Raw genomic sequence first — 18,429 nt, 5'->3', positions numbered from 1 at the left:
CATGGTAAGATATTATAGTATTTTGGCACTTGTGTATAAAGTTAAAATCATAAATAATATTCAATGTTCAACTGGTACACAATTAAAAACATTTTATTTAGGCCTATCTATGGCCTTCAGAAAGTTGACAGCTCTACATTACAACATCATCCTCAGGAAACATGTAGAGTCTTCAACTTTTTGAAGGCCATAGATAGGCCTAAATAAAATGTTTTTAATTGTGTACCAGTTGAACATTGAATATTATTTATGATGATAAGAGATTGTTTTATAAACTGCTCTTTGCATAAAAAAAAAGAGAGAAAAATTAAGAGCATGTGTAGCAATCAGTTCTACTATAAAATTACAAAAATGTCAAACAAAACTCAATGACATATCATGACCAGTGAATAAATGGAAGTACCAATTTTTTTTCCCTTTAGCCCAGTGTTTGAAAATGTCATTCATTGAAGTTGTTTGTCTTAGGATTGGGAAGTATATCGCATGTAGTTCAGTCTCTGTGCTAAATCTAGTCACAGAGTGGCCAGTCAATTGTAATGGAGGACTATAAGCCGTATCTTCTTTGGTATTTAAAAAAGAACTAATACATAATTTTTGTCACTTATGATCCAAAAAAGGAGACTTACGTTATATCAGCATTAGTGTGTAATCCAAACACCTCAGGAGAATCTGTAGATGGCAAGTCGTTAATAAAATCCAGATACTGCTGCGTAGTGTTACAACTGGGCACAGAGTAATTATTAAAGAACTCAAAATCTGGCTGAAAAAGTTGTTCTCCAAACCACACATCTGTATATGTATTCAACAGACGGTTGTCAAAGTCATCAGTGACTCGTCCACCATACTGAACCTCTCCCAGCATGTATGAAATAGTTTTCCAGCACACCCCCTGTAATTATTTACAATATACAAAGGGTATTAACTCATTTCTCATAATCCACACATACTTTTCAAAACTGAAACCTCAAATAGTATTCAGCTAAATACACGTATTTTGTTAACATTTTGAGATAGACATCCACAACTAGATTTTTCTGTTACTATCATGTTGGTAATTTTGTAGCTAAATTTTGAATTTTAGATGTGTAAAAAAATTACTTAGGTTTGTATAATGCAGAATATAAAAAAAAAAATATTCCACGTTAACAAACGTTATTTAAAAATTATTATTATTTATTACCCAAATGAAAAATGGTAGCCTCAGAAAGGAATTGGAAAACAAAAAAATTAGTTATATACTGCATTGATGTAAATAGCACACCACACAAGTTCCATCAGTTTTTAATTACTTTAAATGTATAACAAGACCCTTTCATTTTATATTAAGTTTTACAACCATAAAAAAAGTATATAATGGCTAACCCTTTTGGGATCCAAATCATCTAAGAATTTTTGAAGGAACTGCACAGATGCTGAAAAATCAGCCTGGTTGAACTCGTAGGGAATGTTCCATCCAAGAGGCCCAAACTTGCGTCGTTCCTGAACTATGGTATGGAGAAATGCAACAGCAAACAGAAGTGGCTGCCACTGAGGTAATGTGCTATACTCAAGTGTATCCTGAGGCAAACTTGCATATGTTCGCTTTAAGCTGGCTTTTATTCCTTGAGGTGGCTCATTAGTGAACTTGATTGACAGCTATGATGTGAAGTAAAAGTTTATGAAATGCAAGAGAGTTACTATAAATTATATTGTCAATAGAATTCTGCTGTCATGATACAGTATTTTATTACGTTTTAAACAATTCCTTTTTTTATATTCAGGATCAATTAAATATCACTTTTTATGTCAAATGATTAAATTCTATTGCAATTAATATTAACTTCTGATCAATTCAAGCTACCTACATAGACCAGAACTAAAGATTATGCTCAATAATGAACATTACTAATTAGATACAGTTCAAAGAATCTTACTTATAATGATTGGATTGCATTGCTCCATCAGTTGAGTACTTTCACTGTTAACAATATTTGCTCCCAGACAGTGTAACAAAAGCAGTATTCTTTTTATTACATAATGGGGATGGGCTAAAGTCCACCAAGTCTTGTTTAAAGTACAATACACTCACCTGTAACAAACCAATAGGAAATTGTGGGTGAACTTCCGTAGTTATCCAGAGCCGGAAAGATTCATGCATGCTTTCAGTTTCCATTACTGCATCAAGAGCTTCTTCACAAAACTGTAAGCTTAGGTGACAGTTCTGAAGGAGAACCCATCCACCTACATTCATAGACTGGTTTAGTAATCTTCTTGCATGAAACTCCTGCCCTTGGCCCATAGAAATTGCTCTACACTCTGATAAAAAAAACAATAAAATCTTACATAATCATTCATCTTGAAATCAGCCAACTTAAAACTGTTTAAAGAAAAAAATCAACATTCTTATATAAAAATATAAGTAAGTAAATATTTCAGTATAATTCAAGTAAACTTTACTGAGACTAAACCTGACATTCTATAATTATATCTGGGGAATATTTTAAATTAAGATTGTTGAGAAAAAAACATCTTTAATTTCATACCATACATTCCCTTCATTCCTGCCCTATCTTTATTTTCATTCTTGTGATAATTACTAGATAACATATTTTGGTATTAGTTCTTCAAAAACTTCTTAACTTGTACCATGATCTACCATAATACTTTGAATATTTAATCACTTTACAAAAGTTAAAATCCCTGAATCCGTTGTTGCAATTCAGTTGAAGTGCAATAATTTCCAAAAGTAGATGGCACGTCAAACTAACCCTTGTGCAAGACACAAAATGTTAATATACTGGAGAATATCTGTAGTTTGGAAGAATTGAGTAAAGCAAAGAAAAACATGATTCCAGAAGAATACTCCATGAGGGCTACTAGTCACACACACTGGAGGTATAGAATACATAAACAAAGAACACAGTGTCTGTTTGAATTAAAGTAGGAACTACCCATGGAACTGTAAAAATTCATGCAAGTTGAGTTCACAGTTTCTCCATTTCCAACTGTGGAAGGCTGTATGAGCAGAAACTTACTTACATCAAAAGTAAGTAAGACATGATACTGGACAAAGCATATGTCTACTTAAGGGCCAACAAAATTCCTTGAATTTAAAAAATGGTACAAAGCATGACAGAATGTTTCTTCAAAGGGTTTATGGTTGTTGCAGATTACAGCTATAATGGAAAGTTAAACATCTGGATAGTTAAAAAAAATGCCTATTCAAACTCTGCATACTATCAGGCAAATGTCCAACTTTCTACAGGCTAGATGCTGGTAAGGTCTAATTCCATCAACAAAAAGCATCTAGGCTTATATCTAAATCAACATACCAGTATCTCTGCAATAGTTACATACAAACAGGAATTGATATCATCCCATTTGCAGACATCTTCCCATGAACTTTTGTGGCTCTTGGTTCCTCAAACAGGCTCCAGGAGAAATTGTTGTCTGCATACAGTTGATGAACTTTGGAAAGCATGTACAGTGAAAGAGGACAGCATTAGTTTTAGTATATTGTGCAAAAGCTTCCTGTGGTAGAAATTTCATCTAAGTCCATAACCATCACACAGAACACCACTTGCAGTAGAAGAAGAGGCTGTAACTTCTAGGCATTCATCCTTGTATCATAGATCATGGATGCTTCTTTGTATATAGTCTTATGTCCTAAAATGTTTGAACATCATAAATATCTAAGGTAACAATATAGGGGTGCACACATTTTCAGAGCTATTAGTATATCAAATTTACCATACCCATACCCAATTTGTACTTCTTTGCTAGTGCTTCAATCTGTGCAGAAGGATCAGCTCCCATAGACAGGAAGCAAATCAGAGGAGTACGACAATCAGATTCTTGCCAAGTGGCTTCTAAGTCAAGTATAACCCCTTCAGAATATTCCTCTCCAAGTGATTCTGAAAACAAAATTAACATTCATTGATACTTGTAGTTTAGCATAAGACATTATCTAAATGACCTCCAGTACTATATTTTTATTAATTTTGTTACACCATCATTGTTTAGAAATATTTGCCTTTTTTTTTATTTTGCATTGACCATTGTTTACATAATTTAGCTAACCAGAACTAAACAGCTGGTGGGAAAAGCTGATGCATGGAACATGTTGTTATTGTTTTAAGTTTAAATAAATTACACAACGTAAACTTCAAAAAGTGTTGTTAAAAAAGGGATATTATGATTTGGGGAAAAACAAGATAACATAATGAAATAGCTTGAAGGTCAGGTATAAAGTATCTCTCAGAAACTTTATCTGTATATGCTTTTAAACTTCTATTTTTCAATGTACAGATATAACAACTTTAATAATTATAATACATATGCTACATGTCATACTTCCTTTGTTTTAGGTAAATAGGTAAAAGCCACATGGAGTGAGACTTAGGCATCTTAATTACCTGATATGTACTTCCTAGCTTGAGACAGAGTTCTGTCTGGACACCATGACCTTATCAAAAGTAACTTTCCAAATATATCCAGCTGACGCTCATAGTCATCTGGGGAAGGCTCTCCTTCTGGCATATCAGTGTCCAGCCAGGATTTCCATCCTTTCTCATTGCTTGACACCTAGATTACTCAAATATTAATCATGCTTTTAAACAATTCTAAAAACCAGAGTTCCACAGAGAGACTACTGTTCTAGTAAACATAAGTCACATCTATTTGCTTTTAAAACTGGTATATTTGTCATTCTTAACCTATCATGATCTACAACAGATCTCAAGTATACTAGTCACAGAAAATCTGAAACAACATGAAATGTAAAATACATGCTTATATTCTTTTATTTTTAATTATAAATGTTTGGTAACGTGGTGACTTCTGATTTTAACAGTTGAGACAAATATCATAGAAACAAAAAGGAAATCTAAGAATACTCTCATTAATTCTTGGTATATGAGCTCGGTCATTCTGACTGACCTTTTAACCATTATGTAACCATAAAACTATACATACAGGGTAGTCCAAAATTATCTTTCCTATTTTAAAATTTAATAATTAACTAAGGAAATATAACCATGCAAATTTCAACATCTTGTAGCCAAACTCAAAATGCCAGTAGACTTTTACGTGTGCACAATTAATGGCTTTCAGTATGGTTATCTGATATTTGATTTCAGTCCATGTTTGCTGCAACACCACCACAGTTAAGATGGTGATGACGTCCATTATCCTGGTCTTTAGCACCATGATGTTTGCTATAGATGTGTAATACAGATATCCTTAACATACCCCAATACTTCTGTCCTGTACTGGTGTCTGTAATTATGCTGCACCACAGTTACTGACTTGGTCTTTACTAGCCAAATGATGTATTGAGACTTTTCTGGCACAATTGCCATTTTACAGGGTAACACTATTCACTGGAGTGAAAAACAACATGACAATAAAAATTGTTAGAGTTGGGCTACAAGATGTTAAAAACTGCATGATTGTATTTCTTTAGTTATTTATTTATTAAATTTTAAAATAGGAAAGATAACTTTGGACCATCCTGTACTATAACTCAGTATAGAAAATGTATCTTCACAAACTTTAACAAGCTTTTGGCAAACATTAAAATTGTTTTGTACACAAAAATTCAGTTTTTTTTTTAACAAAGTAGTTTTACTTAAATATTTGTCTGTGAATTTATGGAGTCATAGTTTAAATGCAAGGTTATTTTCATCTTAAGATTAAAATTACTTTTTTCATCTTACAGTACTCAGCTTTTTTATTTGCATAACATCTAAAACCTTCTAAATGAATATCAAAAGTATTTTTCAATAAAACTGTTTTATGTTATTTTCTCTACCACAACACTATATGGGCATGGCATATTTTACTGACCTTGTAATCACCACAAAAAGTATAAAAAAAATTTAATTTACCTTTTTTTTCTTTTTAGAACGACTGCATATTGTAACAGAAATTTTAATTTTTTTTTATCCTAAATAGCCTCAGGCTCATAAATTTGTTTTTGTTTACCATATCTAACTAAACATGCATACCAGTGCAATAAACACCTGGCAATGAAATAGCCCAAGTTATGTGAAACAAAGTATTGAATTACATGTGTGCACATCTCTAATAGGGGTGGAAACATTATCTAAAATGTGATACAAAAAAATGAGGACTGAGAATTTATCTAAGTTTTCCTTTTGATATTAAGAAATGAAAACTTCTATAATATTAAAATTTGATTTGTTAGCTACATTTTGATGCTAAGTTTACTGACATATACTAATAATAAAGTAGTTTAATTAAATTTTGAATGTAGTTCTGTAAAAAGGTTGTGAAGTGCACTTTTACCTACCCATATTCAGAGGGTTAATAGCACAAAAACATTACATAAAATTACACACACACACACACACACACATATATATATATATATATACATATGTATGTATGTGAAAAATTATTCTATAATAAAAATATAATTCATACTTAAAAACAGAAAGATGATATACAACATTGTCAAGAGGAGAGTAATTTCCTGTTTAATAGAGTAGGATTACAATTTTCATGATATTCAAAATACAACTCCTCACCTGATTCAAAATGTGTTCAAACTCGGGAAGGTTACTCAACTGTACTAGGTTGAGCCAAGTAATGTCTAGAATCCACTTGAAAGGTTTAGAAGGAACAGCTTTCAAATCCAAAGAAGCTCCTCCTAAATTGAATTGTGAAAATGCATCAGTCACATAATCTTGTACAAGGTTGAAGCTGCAATAAATCTTATTAGATAAAGATTGCAACCATTTCACAGAAATAAACACTCAAAGCACAAGATTTGCAAACAATATTGTATAATGCAAGAATCCAAAACAACTTTCCTCAAAACACTTACAGTACAATACCAATGTATAAACAGCTATATTATACACAATGTACTATAAAAATAATTTTAAACAGCATAAAATTATCTCACAGAAATCATAATATATTTTTTCTTGCAAAAATTTCCAAACAGGATTGTGTTCATTTTTGTTTCAAAATAAACGGGTTTCCAAATTTTAATGATACATCTTCGCACTTGAGGTTTCATTTTTCTAGATCATTAAGTATATAAAAACAATGTAAGTTAGAATGACTTCACTTTTGGTTATGAAATTACTTTTTGGGCCAGAGAGACATGTTGGCATGCCAAGTTTCATCAATCTAATTAAGTATTAGTTATGAATTATGGGACATCAAGGGGCATTTTGGCCCATCAAAGATGTACTTGTTTCCAGCCTCCTTAAACAAACAGAAAACAATCACAAAATCCAGCCTATATCCCTCAAATATTCATTGTTTCACAGATTTACCACCCATATGGAGAAATAAAACTTGCCTCAATGTGAGATGTGTCTGATCCTTTACAAATCTTAAGTCTGTGACTTTTTGTCCAATTGCTCTCAGAATTCAACAGGAAAACATCTGATGAACCAATGTTATCAATACCCTTAATTATTTTCAATACTTCATTTCGAATCCTGATCCTTCTTTTCTTCAAGCAAGAACAAGTTAATGTATCTTAACCTATCCTCATATGACAACCCATCCATCCCCAGAATCACATTAGTGAAAGTCCTTTGAACTTCTTCTTCCAACAACTGAATGCCCTTCCTAAAATAAGGGAACCAAAAATTGCACAGAACACACCAAATGAGGCCTAACTAGTAACTTATAAACCAAAACTACAAAAGACATAAGTCTGCATATTTATGTTTTATCTATTTACAAGTAAAAAACCCTAATAATACTTCACCATATCGGAAAGTTAATTACCAGTGAAAATACAATGGAATTTTCCAAACATTAAACCTTACCTTTTATAAAAGTAATAAACTGGTGATGTGAGATTCTCTTACTCTGAAGATCAATCTTCAAAGCTAATAAAAGTGTGAATAGAAACTTGTGTCTTTCATAAAATCCTCGCACTGCATACTTATACACTTCATAGGTTAAGTACTGAATGATGTTGGCAATTCTTTGAGATGTGTATTTGCTTGGAGAAGACCTAATAGGAGGCAGAAGTTTTTTTAACAAAATAATTAATTGAATTTATAGTAAAATTTTAAGTTTTGCCTATTTAAATGGAGCAAACACCTTTATCAACAAAGGTAACTGAAGGATTGTTAGTAACCCCCCCCCCCCAAAATAAAGATCAAAAATTAGTAGGTGTAAAAAATATCAGTTTTAATCGAATGACCTTTAATAGAAAGAACAATTAAGTATATACTTTGAAATAGAGAGATCAAACAATCCAAGGAACTGTCGTAGTGATGTCTGATACATAACATTCACTACACTCATTTCTACAATCAAGAAGTACAGAATGCTCCCTCTAGTGGCAACTGGCCGAAACTCTTCTCTGGCAGCACTAATCTTCTGTTGGGTGTTAGCAGCTACCTGCAGTTTTTGATTTACTTGTAACGCTGTTGCTTTCATGTCTTTTAAAACTGTAATAAGGTCTTCATCATCAACAAGTGAACCCTGTAGGAAAATGTAAAACGTTTTTCATACAGAAAAAGAAAATTCACAAAAACTATAAAGAAAGATAATATACTAGAGCTTTTTCAACAACATTGTTACATTCTCTCTCTCTTACCTAACTTACAAATAGACTTGGAAAGATAAAAATTTCATTCTAATATTTTAAATGTAAGCAGTCATAAAACTTTTCAATATTTTTATAAGGTTAAACTGTTTAAGTATTATTTTAAAGCAGAATAATTGAACAATAAGTATGTCAAAGTTTGTATTTAGTCTTGTATTCCAACTAAATACTTCCATCTCAATTTTCTTTTCACTCATTAGAACTGGCAGAAAGTATTGATTCTTTACACTAACTTAGAGAAAGTTATTTTATAGTTGCATGTTATTTCAAACTAAAACTCACAGTTCTATACTTAATTCTGTGACATCATCTGTAGAGGAAAATTTACCAGCTAACACTATTTTTATGTAATAATGTGGTATTTACTTATTTCTATGCTCATAATCAGAGGACAACTTATGTCCAACTCAAACAGTTCATACTAAATAACACTTACTTCTGTGCTTGTCAACCGTAGGAGGAGATTATCTTCTAGTTCCTTTATATTTCTCTTATTTTCCATAACTTCTTCTAATAGCTCCACCCTTTCACTCTCCAGCTCCTAAAGTTTTTTTTTTTACTATTTTTATTAGTTACACAATATAAAACAGTCTACTGCTAAGATAACATTAATCATGTAACAATGCTTGTAATGGTAAAAAGACTTCTCAGTATACAAAATGTGTATAATATTTAACTAAAGCATAAAACTAATCTTACAGCTTTCTCAGTTAAAATTACTCTTCCAAGCAGCTGGTTCTCCAGTCCTTTCATTGTGACAGTGAAGTCAATAATTGCTGTTCTAGCACTGATTTCAGGCACGTATACAGGATTTGGAAGTTTGGTGGTTACATAAAGCATAAACCCTGGCATGATATCACATTCCTTGTCTCCCACCATAACCTAACAAATAAATGTTTAGATATTATTTTAAGTAGTTCTGTATTATTAGTATTCTTATTAATCTATGATTTTTGCATTATGTGGTATTTGTAGGTGATTACATGGTAAAATTACATGGTTTTACTGCTCCAACAAAGTGATATATAAAAGTAATTATAATATTTAACTTAAAAGAGTGAAATAAGAAAAATACAGTTTAAATTCATGCTTCAAGTTATAATCTAATTCAGGCTATCTCCATAAATTAATTATCACTTCAATTTTCAAATATTTGTAAACTTTAATATTTTTCACATTGCAATTTTATTTTACTCTTCTTGCATGAAACTCACTTTAAAACTGATTTAGTCATATTTCAGCCTAAATTCAACAACATATTTAATGTTTTTTCTCAACATTTTTTTCTTAGTAGTTATGTATATTTTCTCATATAATAATAAAAACTAAATCTGTAATTTATCTTATATTTAGTTTAAAGACAAGCAGTCATGTTTAATTTTCCTTCGTATGTATATATTGGTATTGTGAAAAAAATTGAGATTATAATATGAAAATTGTTTTCTTAATCAAATTAAAACCATACTACATGTTACAAAGTTTAATGTATAGAGGATATTTATTATTACCTATCCATATGCATGTGTACATGCACAGCTTTTTATGAATGAGCTAGCAAAAACCACATAGAAAAGAACTGTGAGCGTCATAGCTTCAAGAAGAAAGAACCTAGAAACCTGAAATTTTGCTTCTACACTAAATAGACCCTGAGGGTGTGCACCTGTGTATTACTTATCTTATCCACATACGTGCATGTGTGTGCATCTTTTTAATGAGGCAAGCTAGCAAAAACTACATAGAAAAGAAGCGGTTCCATATATTACAAACAGAAATCATAGACAAACCAGCACGTGCATGTCTGTGTGACCACCATAGTTTCAAGAGGAAAGAACCTAGAAACCCGACATTTTGCACCCATACTAATGGACCCTGAGGGTGTGCACCTGGGTATTACTTATTCACATGTGTGTGCACATGCACATCTTTTAAATGAGGCAAGCTAGGAAAACCACATAGAAAAGAAGTGGTTCCTTATATAACAACTTCTAATATATAGAAAAGCCAGTGTGCTTTGGTAACAAAGCATTCCAACAATGGCTTTTATGTCATGTTGCTTAGCAATAAAAGTATAACCTAATAATATTGTTATTCTATGTACTGAAAGTATAAAATGAAATGTATAAACTACAAAAACTGGAAAAAAATATTTGTAAATTTCTTAATTCAGAATCTTCGTTGGTTAAATAGGTTTGTTTTTCTCTGTTATAACAGAAAACAGCTTAATTCGGAAATGATTTAAGTTTAAAACTGGATCAATATTTTTACTTTCATGATAAATGTTATGCACTTGCTAAAATATATCAACCTAATAATCTGTGCGAAGCCGAGTACTTTTGCTAGTAGATATATATATATATGTATATAGACACAAACATACACACAGCTAGACTCTTTGCACATTGTAAAAAAAAACACCTTTTTAGTAGAGCCTGATTTTATGAAATTTTTCTCCAAGATATTATCCAGAACAGGATCCAGCTCTTCACCAACATCCTCTATAAGTAAAGGTCTTCCTAATGATAGGCTGTCCTCTAAGTGTTGACGAAAATATTTGTGGTTTAAGGATGTTATCTGTTACAGGGGAAAAAACATACAAACTCATTTTATCAATTCACTAAATTAAAAAAATCATAATTAGCTCATTTGGTTAATGATATTACCAGTTAATTAGATTAGAGATTCATAATATTTTATAATTCTCAATCTTTTTATTTCTTAATAGCTTTCATCAGTGATTTATAATTACTAATGTATGCCACAATGCTTATACTTGATTAGGTAAGGTAATACAGTAAAAGAAAAAGGAAATACCTGAAGTTCATTTGCTATTTCTCTGTTCTTTATCCACTGTTTACCTTGACCTTGTGGGTCAATCAAGAGTGGATAGCATGAAGCTTTAGTAACTATGATGCCATTTTGTACTGACAGCTCATCACTAGGCAGACCTTGGAGGTTCCACTCAGCTATCTAAAACCAAACCTTATTAATGCAGGGGTACTATCCAGAAAACAAATAAAATATATTAAAATAATATTTTGATGATGGAACTAGACTTAATAGAAACAAATATTCTTTTAATTATCAACATTGTCAAAATTAAAAAGCTTCTAATTTAAAAAATGACCAGTAACTTTGATTCTGTGAAGTTTTATTTATCAAAATATCTGAACTGTACACCATATGAAATAAATCAAATTTACTTATATCTCTTACATAAAAATACTTTTTAGTGTCATTGACAGAAGAGTAAAACATATTCTATTTATAGTACTTTTTTTAGTTATTTTATATTCTTAACATCTCCTTTTATGGCACTATAACCCTCTAATGTAAATTGAAATTAGAATATTTCAGTTATATATTCAGGTAAAAAACATACTGTCGTATTAACATTCTGCATGATTTCTTTCTTTAAAACTAAAAATGTTTTCTTTGCAGTTGCTAAATTGATGATAAAAAGTTTTACAGCCAGATCTAATAAGATTATTTCTCCCCACTTAACTACTACGGACAAAAATAAAGGTACTTCTCATTAGGGTTCTACAAACCAATACACACACACACACACACATATATATATATATATATATATACACACATACATATTGTTTTGTAGAACCCTAATGAGAAAAAATATATATATATATATATCTTGTTCATAATATACACCATAAGTAGCAGGGGAAACTCTCCTTCTAACAAGGCATTTTAAAATGTCTGGGATTTACACTTTCAAACTTTGTATAAACAAACAATTACATACTGTTGCATTGTCCACCAACATGTCACAGATATCTAGATTCTCAGACAAAGGAATCTTCCTTCGCTGGAGTTCCTCTTGCCAATTGTTGAAAAGAAGAGAACGGAACTCTTGGTTGAAAGGACCAGAATAAGACAAAAATCCAGTTGCAAGAAGTGCATCTCCAACAAGTCTGTGAATATAATTTAACTTTAGCTCTTTTACATGGTTAGTGATTAATATTTGTTCAGTCACATGTATTTTAAGAAGATACATAATAAGTAATACGTAATCATGGATAACATATTAATAACTTTTTTCTATAGATAAAAACAAAGTGTTTGATCAAATAATAACTAAAATTTTACAACTTTACACTATCTATACTGGAAATAAATATTTTCTTTTCCATTGTTGCATTTTTATAATCATAATACTATAGAAAAAGCATAGCATGATAATTATATTATGCAAGAAACATTTATTAGCCTTAAAATATCAATCACAAAGAGCAAATGGAGGTTAACATTTTTTACTTTCTATGAAACAATACAATGTTTCAAGAGGAAAAACACCTTGCATATAATAATAAAAATTCGTTTATTAAAAGCACTTTAAAACTGATAATTTAATCTCAAATTACTTACATCACTAATAATGTATTATATGTATTAAAGGACTATACCTCCATAAGAAAAAAAAATCAATTTTCTTTTCTTCTGAAACTAATGAAAGAGGTAAAACATTTTTTTTGGCAATACCTTCCCACTTGTGCCTTGAACTGTCTACTTTGTTCTGTCCATCTTTTATACTCCCCTTCCAGTTCTGTAATTAGTGTTGCTGCACGACACATCTTTGTACGACAAACTGTTGCCTGATCCACTAATCTCTAGGATAAGTATGCTACAATCAATATAGCTCTATTTTGTTGTTATGAAATATAGCTCTAATGTACGTCATGCATGTTAACATGAATTCAATGGGAAAAAATCAGTAAACTTTAAAACTCTTCTCATCTGTTTGCTTTTAGTGGTATAATTATGTTTTGAAATATTTAAATTAGTGTTACGTATCTGCTTGTTTAATAATTTCCCGTAAAAATTCTTTCCGAGAAACTTCAGCGATACAAGTCCTTTCTTAATCAAAACTAGTTTATTATTTCTCAATACAACATTATAATACACAGAATTTTCACAGTCACTTTAACTTAAACACACGCTATAAATCACAATTATTCACGCACTTTACTTACGGTCACTACCGCTCACTTGACTCAATTATCTGTCTCTATCTCTCTTTATCTGCCATTATATCTTTGCTTTATTTGCTAGGCTTATATACTAAAATAGAGGGCGCCTAGAAAAGACTAGAATTACCAGGAACAGTCAGGATCCTTCTAGAAACTCCAGCGCACATGCTTCCAGTGTCGCGTGACTTCCACTATCGTAACAATAGTAATAATTATGCTAATATATTTAATTTACAATTTATAAGCCATGCAGCATCAAAGTATGTTTGTGTCAAGCACTTTTAAACATAATGAAAAATTCAGTTACCTAAATGTAAATTTCACAAACAATCTTTTCGTTGAATTAAATAACTATTGTTTTAATTGTCTACATAAATACTGTTTACATACAGCAAAAAATTCCTACATATAATAAAGACTTATACAAAAAAAACTGAAAATTAATTAATTCATACACTTGTAATCATACTTTACCTGCTTTTCCATCATGGCAGCCTCATACTGTGTTTTCACCTCATTCAGTTCCTGTTCTTTCTCGTCTAGTTCTGCCTGTACTTTGTTTAGCTCGTCCATGGCCACAGAGAGTCGAGCTTCTTGAACAGCTAGATTTGCCTGATAGAAAAATTGGGAACTCACTTTACAAACATAAAAAATGAATTCAGATACCTGTAAATAATTACTTAACAACAGATAATTATTGTACCAGAAACTATCATTATATACAAAGACAAGAAGGAGTATTCACATAAATGTCACAAAAGTATGAGAATAATGAGATAAATGGTTAATATATGTGTTTACCTTCAAACTGTTCTCATCATTATGTTCAATATTTGATAATAAGTAAAATTTCTGTCTGTATCTGAAAAATTCTCACACTTGATATACCTGTTATTTAAATATTTAGAAAATTGTTAATTATAGATTTAAAATGTAAGTCCTGTTCTTTCCCTTAAACTAGCAATTCTTTATATTTGTTTTTTGGTGTACTTTAAATATTTTATAAGAAAGTAACAAAAACTAGATGCAGAAAAATGTGTATTTACTAAACCCATGTCCAATGTAGAGTCTGAAATATGTTGTAGAAGATTTGGAGAATGATAATATTTTCTTCTTGTTAAAACATGATGAATTCAAGTTCTTGTTCATGCTAATCTCTTAGCATAAGAAACTGATCATTCACTTAAAGAAAGAGAAGTAATTTGTGCAAATTAATTAAAAAACAGTAATGGCATATCACATAATAATCCAAAAATCAATAAAGAATTGATATTAGTCAAAAAACACTAGTTATGACAGGCAGTTTGTGATTCTCAACAGAGAAGTAAAACTGTTTTCAGCTTTTGTATGTTCAAGTTCAAAATGATCCAGAAGGTGCAAAGCTCACTAACAGTAGTAGAGTGCAAAAACTAATTAGAAGAAAACAACTTCCAAATAGGGTTGAGTTTAAACCCCTTTTCATTACTGAGCATGTTCTACCTAATTGAGAATGTTTCTATTGATTCTCTTGTGTTGTGTTAATGGAATCATTTTGGTTTAGCAATGATCAAAATAAATTTCGTAGTTGGTTGTGTGAGCAAGTAATGATAAAGTCAATTTTTTAAGTTTCAATGACAGTAGCCTTCATGCTCCTTTACTCTAATTAAAAGAACTAGTTTTGTTTGACCAATATAATCACAATTAGAAGAACAAGGAATGGAAAAAATACCCTGTTTTTAGTGTGATCTTATCTTTCCCTTTTTTAAATCTATTTTAATGCTTGTTAACTGGCTTATAAGTTGGTTTAATTTTATTCCATTTTAAAACAGCACATTTGTTGATGTAAGGGGTAGTAGGGTATCATTAGATAAGGGTGATCTTTAACTTATCTATAGTTACATGGTTCATTTTGTTGTTAAACTTTTAATTTTGTTGAAGAAGTTAGATATTAAATTTGGTTCAAATCCTTGAGAAAGAGCAACATTTGAGAGGTAGTTAAATTCATCATTAATGTCTTTTTCATTGGAAAAATATCTTCAACACACACCAAATAAAAGTTCTGTATACATGGATTTTCTGAGAATAAGGATTACTGGTAGAGGTATAGATTACTGTGGGGAAATAGGTTCACACTTTCTGGTTACAGATATACTTCTATGAATAGCTTGCCATTTGAGTATTATGTAGCTAAAACATTGAGAAAAGGTATCTGTTCTTCATATTTTAGCTCACAAGTGAATCATATGTCTAGATGAACTGAACTTAATTTTTCATGAAATCTTTAATGTAGTTGTTATCACCAGGGAGTAAGGTGACTATGTCATCAGCATATTGTACACAAGCAAAAGTACCCATCCCCAGTAACAGGAAAAGTTTAAGTTAATCTATCAACATATTTCATGGACTTTAAAAAAGTTAATTGTGTTGAACTCTTGGTTTCAATCACAGCCAAAGCTCTGAGCTACTTATACTGCCCACCACAAAAAGTAATTGTTGAGCATTTCATTCATGCTAAGAGCCACTCAATAATAATATACAGTAAATCTACATTTTTATTCTTTAAGTTACATCACATTTTGAAATGTGAATGATAGTGTGACTAATTTCTAACAATTTAGTGTAGAATATCCTGCTTGCAAAATAAAATTTGGCATCACCATTATTCATACTTGTTCTCTCATCATTTCAAAAGTGAATATTGAGGTTTGCCTGGGTGCATAGATTTTCAAATGGGGGACAGCCAAACACTTGGACAGACATGATGGTTTGCAATATGTATAAGAGAGAGATCAGGTTGAAGAACTTATTTTAAGTCATCATGGAAATGTTACAAATAAAAATGGAATGCAGACTGCCCATGTTCAGGCTGTGATTTTATTGAAAAAAATCCATACTGAACTTGAAATATGAGATGCTGACACATACATCTCTTACAAAAGGCAGGGTAAAAAATTTCATCTGATATTTTAGGACTCCATCTATTGGAACTTTGCGAATAAGCTTTTTATGTTGCAGGACACCATAAGATTTTCTTTTACTTTGTTATTTGTTATCAAACTCTTGAAAGTTTTTTTTTACAATATATTTAAGTCAACTAATGATCAAATCTGTTCACTAAATATCTGACCAAAGGATAGATGGGTCTATTGTTGCAAGCTACAATCAGTCTAAAGTGTAAACCCTAGTTTGGGGAGAATGACATTAGAAGGGATAAGGTTTAATTTCTTTTTTTTTCTGTTAAAATATGTTGTTTTTTTTTATTTCAGCTTTGAGTTGTCTTGAAATGCATTTGTCTGGGTCAGATTTCAGTTTGGATTATGAACTGTCACATAATAGTTTAATGACACCATCACTGGTTCACTGCTAATGGATTTAACTATATATACTGTAAAAAACTCCAAAGAGTTTGTTACTAAGTTAACAAATAAAAAAGTGAAAAAGAATAATACATAAAACCATCACTGAATGTCAATCAAATCCTACCTTCAGAGGCAACACCTCTTTGTTTATTCCAAAGAAAAGGACCATAGATTTTGTCCATGACAAAAGACCTGCAACATCCCCACATACTCGTTTTGCTGTCTCCATATTGTAGTCATCCATTGCTAAATATGGTTCTAAAAGCTCAACCACTTCATCATTGATAGTATCCTTAGGGAAGTTCTGCAGGGCTTGAAGGAAACCAGCACCTGACATAAACTACAAAACATCACAAGACTTGAATCTGTGTGAAAACTAGCAAGTGTTGTTACACGTGTACTCTCCCTCATATTCTCTTAAAATACATTTTATACATTTAATGCTCCTTTTATATACCTAAAAATTATAAAGCTGATAAGAATAATCACTTCCAATAATTTATCAGTATATATATAACTATAAAAAGTATAACTAATTTTGAACAATAAAGCATAACACAAGGTTATTAACAGGACAAAACAATGAAACCTTACCTTCAGTGACTCATCCCATGATGGTTTGACACAAGGTCGCTCTGGGTCTTGCTGGACATGCTGCAGTCTTCTTTGAAACAGAAGAAGAACACAATCCATAACTCGCATGATAAGATGTGGTGGTCTCCCAAGTTTTCGTACAGTGGCTATACAGAATTCAATAATAAGAATTTAGAACAAAATGTTTGACAATTTTTGATATATTGGTATACCAATAAATATGTTGTGTTTTAGCACTTGGTGGAAGGATCTGTTTAAAAAACACACTTACTAAAGGAATAAATTACACATTCATTGTGTGGTAAAAAGTCATTATTGAATATCATATGACCTAAATCTCCAGTATGATAAATGAAGAATTAATTGTACCTTATATCACAATACTTACATATCTTTTGATCTTATTTAACCTACCAATATGAGCAGGCTTAATAGTATTAAGAGCAGCCTCTGCTTCTTCAAGAGCTGGCTTAGCAGCTTCTAACTTTTCTTCTGCTACTGCTTTGTCAACACTGATCTCATTCACAATGACTTGAGCCACGTCTTTGGCCTTCTGAACACTATTTTTTACTTTTTCAGCTGCCTGGGCTCGAATAGTAACTTCTGAGAGAACCTAGCAAGTGGAAAAACTTGTTTATTAGGTAAGAAAAAAAGAGCAGAGCAATAAAATTAAAAATTATTTGTTCTTTAGTTACCAAAACAAATTCATGAAGCTCATTGATAACTATGAGGCAGATTTCTAGCTAGTATTTTACTGTTAGCAAATATAAAAATATTGTGTAACTTAAGTTTATGGTTAGTTAAATAATCACACAAGGCAGACTTTACTAGTATACACTAGATTCATGACTAATGCTTGGGGAGAATTCTTATGTGTTTACTATAACTTTAACAAGAAGAAATTGTGAACACTTTAATAACAATT

The 18,429-nt window shown here is 31.0% G+C and overlaps 1 protein-coding gene across 1 annotated transcript in view; it reads right to left on the bottom strand.

The window, feature by feature from the left end:
• Positions 1–18,429, bottom strand: part of LOC106461262 (dynein heavy chain 5, axonemal-like) — a 55,414-nt gene that overhangs the window by 3,167 nt on the left and 33,818 nt on the right. Inside the window, exons 16-33 of the mRNA XM_013921073.2 lie at positions 17,919–18,117; positions 17,505–17,650; positions 17,035–17,250; positions 14,047–14,184; positions 13,085–13,212; positions 12,348–12,516; positions 11,396–11,551; positions 11,000–11,155; positions 9,284–9,466; positions 9,021–9,125; positions 8,207–8,460; positions 7,794–7,984; positions 6,531–6,652; positions 4,395–4,563; positions 3,741–3,893; positions 2,069–2,295; positions 1,363–1,635; positions 627–889 (exon numbers count right to left, since the gene is read on the bottom strand). Coding sequence (XP_013776527.1) covers positions 627–889; positions 1,363–1,635; positions 2,069–2,295; positions 3,741–3,893; positions 4,395–4,563; positions 6,531–6,652; positions 7,794–7,984; positions 8,207–8,460; positions 9,021–9,125; positions 9,284–9,466; positions 11,000–11,155; positions 11,396–11,551; positions 12,348–12,516; positions 13,085–13,212; positions 14,047–14,184; positions 17,035–17,250; positions 17,505–17,650; positions 17,919–18,117 — 3,248 coding nt within the window. The remainder of the gene's footprint in view (positions 1–626; positions 890–1,362; positions 1,636–2,068; positions 2,296–3,740; positions 3,894–4,394; positions 4,564–6,530; positions 6,653–7,793; positions 7,985–8,206; positions 8,461–9,020; positions 9,126–9,283; positions 9,467–10,999; positions 11,156–11,395; positions 11,552–12,347; positions 12,517–13,084; positions 13,213–14,046; positions 14,185–17,034; positions 17,251–17,504; positions 17,651–17,918; positions 18,118–18,429) is intronic.

This window comes from Limulus polyphemus, unplaced genomic scaffold (genome assembly GCF_000517525.1).
Source record: "Limulus polyphemus unplaced genomic scaffold, Limulus_polyphemus-2.1.2 Scaffold923, whole genome shotgun sequence".
Lineage (NCBI taxonomy): Eukaryota > Metazoa > Arthropoda > Merostomata > Xiphosura > Limulidae > Limulus > Limulus polyphemus.
This window is presented reverse-complemented; position numbering and strand designations above follow the sequence as displayed.